The sequence below is a fragment of the Oculina patagonica genome, chromosome 5 (assembly GCF_052425735.1).
Source record: "Oculina patagonica isolate OP01 chromosome 5, crgOcupat, whole genome shotgun sequence".
Taxonomy (NCBI): Eukaryota; Metazoa; Cnidaria; class Anthozoa; order Scleractinia; family Oculinidae; genus Oculina; species Oculina patagonica.
In genome coordinates, this window is record NC_135762.1 from 33,385,331 (window position 1) to 33,393,510 (window position 8,180).

The following is an 8,180-nucleotide window of genomic DNA, read 5'->3' on the forward strand; positions in this document are numbered from 1 at the left end:
CTGTTTATACTTATTTTCTGTATAACTATTAAAGTGATTTCTTTGAGGTTTTCTGACCACTCGTGTATTGTTTTATTGTACACGAACATTAGAATATTATACGACTCATTAACATATAAAAAACGGGTTACACGAATTCACTCTAATATATCACACATTGTTGTAAAAAATGACTCGGAAGGTCTTCGGAAGCCTCAAAACCTTCAATTTTGTGTCCAAGTTTTCTCCGCCGATATAGAATTTCAAGAGTTGATTCGCGAGGAACATAAACTTGGTGTATACTATTGTGTTCTGGCTAGAGCGAATTTTTAAAATTCCTTCTCAAAATGAAGATAGCGTGTTTCAAAGTTTAGATTTCACATTTTTACTCTCTTAAAAGCCATAAACTTGTAGCAGTTTTTGAAATCGAAAATTTTGTTCTAGTGGGAACACAAAAGAAGTTACGATTTATCACTAGGCTATATAATCATTTAATTTGGTGCGCTGTGCTAGCTGAAAACTTGGACATAAAATCGCATTATCTTCAGTTAAACTTTTAAGGGCTTGTAACATCACAGACAACGGTCATCTCTCAGTAAAAGGACAATCATGAAGTAATTCCATCATCTCTGAGTATCCTTATTAAATTTTAGAGGAATCGATATTCAAAATGTAAGTAAATTAAAGCTTTACAAGATAGCACTCCAACAAGAAATTTGGCTAATGAATATATTAATGAGCAAGGGTCCTGCGCGACCTTAACCTATTACGCAAACAGGCCACCGCCCACGATGCAGGACATGCGCCCATACCAATCCAGCCTCCAGATCAACACCCCTGGTGGACCGCTGACAATACGACAGAGGTTCTCGTGTATTATCACTTGTCGTGCATGCACCATGTCGTACATTGGCGAAACAGGACGTAGGCTCGGTGACAGGTTCTGCGAACATTTAAGATCTGTCGAGAGGAAAGCTGACCTGCCCGTAGCAAAACATTTCTCCTCGCCTGGTCACACAACAGATGACATGATGGTGTCTGTTGTGCGATCAGGTCTTACGAACATCAGAGAAAGACGCAGCGCGGAAGGCCGCCTGATCTTCAAATGCCGCACTCTACAGCCGCGCGGCATAAACATTGACTTTGCTTTTATTTAAATGGACTCAGTTAGCGCGCGCGCACGCAATGTTGCCACATTCAAAGAAAATGACGCGCGCTGACTTTAACGGCTATTTTCCACTGATGAAGGGACAGAAGTCCCGAAACGTCTGGATTTATTTACAAAAATTAGCGCATAAACGAAACTCTAACTTTATTATGTGATCAACAGACTGCGCTACACAGTTTTTAACAATATTTTGACAATATTGTGATCTTATTATCATCAATTTTACTGTGATTTAGTCATCAACCATGCCACAACTTAGGGATCTTGAGAAGACCATTACAAGAGAGCTGAATATCCAAGTCTCTACTTTTGACAATGACGTACGGAAGCGGTGTCTACAGCTAGCGGACAGAACATTCGCAAAGACGCGTTTCTCACTGCATGTTGTATTCCTTCGCAAGTGTATTCGCCGTGGACTGGCCCCAAGCGGATTTCTTTTGAAGTTCCACGCATCGGACCTCAGACAGGACAAGTCATCCAAGTATAAAAGGCGAGTGTCTCATATTCTTAACGTTGCTTCTCGTAAGCTAATGATGACAACTGCTCATGCCATGCATCAACGTTGTCAGACTTTAACTGAAGAGATTAGTAACATTCGCAATGAGTTAAGAACAGCATGCGACATTGATGCTTATCGTAAGATTAGCAAGACTGTACATGAACTCAACGCGGAGTTATTCAATTTTCTTTCCACTGCTAAGGAGAACAAATTGCGCACATTGGGAAACCTAACAACTCCAGACAATGAGGCTTCTAATCCCCCTAACGAGAAACTTGTTGTAACCATCCCTGAGAATCTCAATGTTACTGAGAATGAAAGATCCCTTCTCAGCAAAGGCCTTTCATTTATTCCCACGCAAGCACGTAGTGACGAGTATACAACTAAAGCTGAGTGCGAGAGTTTCTACCGTCGCCTTCGCTTGAAAGCCCATTTCAATGAAGAGAGAAATGACAATGCCGACGAAACACAAACATCATACCAGGTTGCAGATGTTTTCCAAACCTTGAAGCCGAAAACATCCACATGGACCCCACCCCCGGGAAGATTTGCTGCATTAGAATATTACATTACTAAATGTCGCAAAGAGGTAAAACAACTTAATTTCAAGCAGCGCGTCTCCAAAATGAATTTGTCTCGGGGTGAACTGACCGCCCTTCTCTCTTTAAAGCGAAGGACCGACATAGTAATCAAACCCGCCGACAAGGGTGGAGCCGTTGTAGTGTGGGATCGTGACCTTTACATACAGGAAGCTGAACGACAGCTTGCAGACAACAATTTTTACCAACGTGTTGATCACGACCTGACAACGGAACATCAAAATAAAGTAATTTCAGTTGTCCAACAAGCCATTGCAAATGGAGAACTTCCAGCTACAGCTACCAATCTCATTGTAGATCACCCTCGCACTTCCAAGTTTTACCTCCTCCCAAAGATACACAAGCCAGGCAACCCAGGGAGACCTATTGTGTCGGCATGCAACTGCCCCACTGAGCTCTTGGCAACTTACCTCGATCAAATCACTTCTCCCTTAGTTCGCAGTTTGCCCAGCTATGTCAAGGACACCAACCACATGCTCGACATCGCGCAGACTTTTAGCTATCCGACGACCAGCGCTAATCGTTTTGTGTTCACAATGGACATCAAGTCTTTGTACACAGTAATACCAAACAACGATGGCCTTTTAGCGTTAACACATTTCTTAGACAAACGGCCAGTGCTGGAACCACCTACACATACTTTAGTACGCCTTGCAGAGTTGGTCCTCACACTTAACAGCTTCAGTTTCAATGGAGGTTTCTACCAACAAACGGGTGGCGTGGCAATGGGAAGTAGACTGGGGCCCAACTACGCCTGTCTGTTCGTCGGCCACGTCGAAGAACAGATTTTCCAACAGTATCCTGAGAGGAAGCCTGACCTCTACAAGCGTTATATTGATGACATTGTAGGGGCAGCTGCTTGTAGCAAGAGCGAACTTGACGACTTTGCCACGTTCGTTAACAACTTTCATCCAAGCCTTCAGTTCACCTGGGCCATCAGTGACAAACAGCTTCCTTTCCTAGACCTCTTCCTGAAGCCAACACCTCAAGGACTAGCGACAACCATTCACTACAAGGAAACCGACTCACACTCGTATCTCACGTACACTTCGGCACATCCTGTACAGTGTAAGAACTCCGTCCCTTATAGCCAGTTTCTACGCCTCAAACGAATATGCAGTGACGAAAATGACTATAACACCAAAAGCAAAGAAATGTCATCTTTCTTTCTGAACCGTGAGTATCCTCCAGCAGTTGTAGAGCGAGCCCTCCAACGCGTCAACAGCATCTCCCGCGAAACTGCCTTGCGACCATCTAACGACGGGCAATCCAACGAGCAAGTTATCCCCTTGGTTTTAACTTACAACCCAATCAACCGCCACGTGAAGAACATTCTTTCAAAGAACTTCTCTCTGCTCAAATCAGATCCTGAAACAAAGGAACTCTTTGACAACTCGCGCGTACTCGGTGCTTACCGCCGGGACACCAATTTAAGAGATTCCTTGGTTCGTAGCAGTCTTCAATCCGGCGCTAACACAGGGGATGAACCCCATGGAACCTTTCCGTGCCACCGCCCACGATGCAGGACATGCGCCCATACCAATCCAGCCTCCCAGATCAACACCCCTGGTGGACCGCTGACAATACGACAGAGGTTCTCGTGTACGACCAGTAACATCGTTTATATTATCACTTGTCGTGCATGCACCATGTCGTACATTGGCGAAACAGGACGTAGGCTCGGTGACAGGTTCTGCGAACATTTAAGATCTGTCGAGAGGAAAGCTGACCTGCCCGTAGCAAAACATTTCTCCTCGCCTGGTCACACAACAGATGACATGATGGTGTCTGTTGTGCGATCAGGTCTTACGAACATCAGAGAAAGACGCAGCGCGGAAGGCCGCCTGATCTTCAAATGCCGCACTCTACAGCCGCGCGGCATAAACATTGACTTTGCTTTTATTTAAATGGACTCAGTTAGCGCGCGCGCACGCAATGTTGCCACATTCAAAGAAAATGACGCGCGCTGACTTTAACGGCTATTTTCCACTGATGAAGGGACAGAAGTCCCGAAACGTCTGGATTTATTTACAAAAATTAGCGCATAAACGAAACTCTAACTTTATTATGTGAAAAATTAATTGCTTGACAGAAAAATCTACCTGCCCCAGACAACCAGAGGGGACTTTTTTGAGCTATGTGGCTATGAGCATTGCTTTCTTTCGTACAATTCTTTAAGCCTTTTAAAGTTTTCTGACTTAAAGCAGTGACTAAATCAGATATTTCTGCCTTAATAATTTTTTCTACAAGAGTAATAAGATAAGTTTTTGATCGTGAAAAAAATAAGTTCAAAATGGGCCTGTCTGCGATGACTCGAGGATATAATTAAAAGTAAATAATACATGTACAACAAGTTTTTTGAGGTTAATTCAGTGACAAGTATTTATGGAGGCTGTAAGACACAGTTTGAATTTATCATTTATTTTGGCAAATCTGTTGTCTTACTAAAACTTGCTATGTTAGGATTTCCGTACCTTTTACCAGGATGCAAGTTAAAAATTTTACAGGTTTTTGATTTGTGTCAATTTTGTTTTTAGTGCACGGAAAACAGTCAAGGGTTGCAGTTAGTGAAAGTGGTGATGCAGGAAATCATTACATTAGTGTTAGCTTTTACCTTTCTTTATCTAGATATGAAAGAAGCTCCGTGACACATTAGTGCATGAAACTTGTTTTTCAAGTGTAAAATTTTTGGGTGTGAAAAATGGTATGCGTTTTAACCCCTTGGTAAGTTTATGTTTCCCTAAAATCCTCGTTCTATTGAGGAATTTAATATACACAATTTATATGGAACAGCACATGTACATAAAATGTTTTTATTGTTCAAGAAAAATGTTTCCATTGTTCATACAATGCACAGGGGTATGAGGGCAAAGACCCAACAAGATCTGCTACCTGACCCGAAAAAATACCGGAATACTTGTACTGATTTTGTGGGAGAAGTGCAAATTTAGCCATTGTGTTTGACATTAGCCATTGTTACTTATGCACTCTGTGTGAAATACAATTTATGTGGTCAGGTGTAACTGAATTTTAAAGTTAATGAAATAGAACCAGATAAGGTTCAATCATGTACGTATTCTTGAGGGATCTCTGATAACACAATATAAAAATCATCCGGCTACCCAAACATTTGTGGGAGGCGTAGTGGCCTAATGGTTATTGTGCTGGACTCCGGATCGAGTAGGTTCGAGACCTGGCCAGGCCAATGCGTTGTGTTCTTAGGCAAGACACTCTACTCTCATCGTTCTTCTCTTCACCCAGGTGTATACATGGGTACAGACTAATTTACTGCTGGGGGTAACCCTGCGATGGACTAGCATCCCATTCAGAGGGAGTAGAAATACTCCTAGCCGCTTAATAATGCTTCAGAAACCGGGTTACGCTCCAACCTGATGAGCCCCTTGGCTCAACAGCAGGCTTTACCTACCCAAACATTTAATTCCCAGTGTCCACTCTGCGAAGAACAGTTATCATGATAATGAGATACACAGTTCATCAATCTCTAAATTAATATCACATGTTGCAATACAATAATTAACTGATGAAATATGTGTTGTTCATAGGCAAATTTTTATTCACCAAAACCAAACTCAGTCATTAAATAATAAAACATTGAACACAGCTTTTTTGTTTTGTGAGTGTGTCTCACAGATCACTTCTTTGTTGTAAAGCCTTCTGTTTCAGTAGAACTAATTGTGCCATATTTTTGGCATGTACTAAAATCAAAAACAATGAAACGAAACCACCGAAACAACCGAAACGGCCAGACGAAATCACCGAACCAAGCAAACTCCATAACAATTATTGAGAGCTAACCGTAAACAGGCTAACCGGAGTGCACAGTAGGCTAACCGAAGTGAATAGTAGGCTAACCGGAGTGTGTAGTAAGATTAGATAAGATAAGATAAGATTTTATTTACCTCTCCAAAAATGGTTTTTCAGGGCAAATTACAATAAAATGTTAAAAATGTACAGCTAAAAAATAAAATCATTCTAAATATAAAAAAGGGTTACGTTTAAAAGGGTTCTATGTTTCAATAAAATTCTTCCAAGCGCGACGTTTTATAGCATCCTTAAAAATACTCAAACTATTAAAGTCTGTTAGGGTCCTTGGTAGTTCGTTCCAAAGCCGAGTAGCTCTGAATACAAATGACTGCTGGCCTGTAGCTGTTTTGAATAGCGGGACATCCAACTTGTTTCGGTGTCTTGTATTCATAGAATGGACGTCAGCTCTAACAATAAATTTGCTGCGCAGATATGCTGGTGCTTGTCCGTGCAAACATTTATAAGCCATTACAGCGTCTCTGACTTCAAGCTGCCAAGCAACCGGCAACCAATGGAGTTGCTTTAACGTAGGGGTGATGTGATCAAATTTCCTTGTTCCGGTGGCAACCCTAGCCGCAAAGTTTTGCACTTTCTGAAGTAGTAGGCTAACCAGAGTGCATAGTAGGCTAACCAGAGTGCATAGTAGGCTAACCAGAGTGTATAGTAGGCTAACCAGAGTGCATAGTAGGCTAACCAGAGTGTATAGTAGGCTAACCAGAGTGCATAGCAGGCCGAACGGAGTGTATTGTACGGTAAGTGGCGGAAATCTCGAAATTTTGCTTGTTTCGGCGATTTCGTTTTGTATCGCTCGTTTCTGCCATTTCAGTTGTTTCGGCGATGTCGTTTCGGTGGTTTCGTTTTGTTGTTTCGGGTTTTAGTACTTGCCCATATTTTTTGCTCATGCTTGCATGGTTTTATATACAAGCAAATGCAGGTAAAATTTTTGCCAAACAATCTATACAGACTATACCTGAGTTTAGGACTAACAAACAGTATTTCTGCCTCTCCAGAATTTTTGTTAGTTTACATGCAATTAGGTAAAGTGAAACCCCTTAAAGACAAAGGGACTCATATAAAGAGAAAATGGTGTTATCATTTTGGGGGACCCTATTTGGCAGAATGATAAATGCCACTATTTTGTTTGCGGCTGGCTTTTACTCCGGTTTGCTAGCAGACAGCTGTTATTTTTGGTATCGGGAAATAATACATAATATATACTAGTTGTACCTATCGGTAAGTGCCAACGAGCGAAATACTCATGTTTGTTCATAAGAACAGATATTGAATGGCTTTTGATAGAACTATTATATTTTAGGTAATATGCGAAAAATGTGCTATTTCTCTGGTGTTCATAAATGACACAGGCTTGATAGCCTGCGTAGCAGGCGCCGTAGTTTCCAGCGCGCGTATTCTCGCGATCGCGCACTCTTTTAAACACACTAAAAAACGTACACAGATGTCTGCTACGCAGGCTATGGGTTTGACAGATTGATAACTCTTGACAAATCTTTAAATTCTTTTCAATGTTAAAATGTCACAAAATGTAGGCAATAAATGAGGTTTAATCACTGTTTTTTAAATACAACACGCGATGGTTAAAATGTTTCCGTCCACAAAAGGGATAGTTGCATTTCAAGAACTTCTTATAAATCAAATCCCAAAATCAAAACTGCTAAGATGCTTTTTTAAAAATAATTTTCAGTAATCAGAGACAGTAATGCACGGGTCAGATTTCAGTCTCGAATGCGAAGTGTCATTTTCAGTTACGCAAAACTTGAAAAATTTGAACAGAAAACAAAACTTGAACGGTCAAGGATTATTTGGAGACAAAAATTTTATTCAAGTTAACATTACATTTGCCGTAAGAAGCAAAAAACTTTTGACTTTCTTGTGTGTATGACATGCAGTAATTTTAGTGAGCGTCGCTTTGTATTGATGTTATTCCTACGCGGAGCGAAAATGCGTGCCAAATAAAATATAAACGGTATTTGATTTGAAATAAATCATCGGTCAAACAATTACTATAAACACGATCAACACTAATTAAAAGGAAGCATTTACCCGACTTCAGCATTCTCATAAGTCAAGAAAACTCTATTTGAAGTCAACA

At 41.0% G+C, this 8,180-nt stretch overlaps 1 protein-coding gene across 1 annotated transcript; it reads left to right on the top strand.

Annotated features, from left to right (window-relative positions):
* The first annotated feature begins 1,392 nt into the window (after positions 1 to 1,392).
* LOC144655157 (uncharacterized) lies at positions 1,393 to 4,152 on the top strand. Its single transcript, XM_078515368.1, has one exon. It carries the CDS (start codon positions 1,393 to 1,395, stop codon positions 4,150 to 4,152), a length of 2,760 nt encoding a protein of 919 aa, XP_078371494.1.
* The last annotated feature ends 4,028 nt before the right edge of the window (positions 4,153 to 8,180 follow it).

Coding starts and splice junctions, on each gene's coding strand:
- LOC144655157 (XM_078515368.1), top strand. CDS start 1,393: ATGCCACAACTTAGGGATCTTGAGAAGACCATTACAAGAGAGCTGAAT.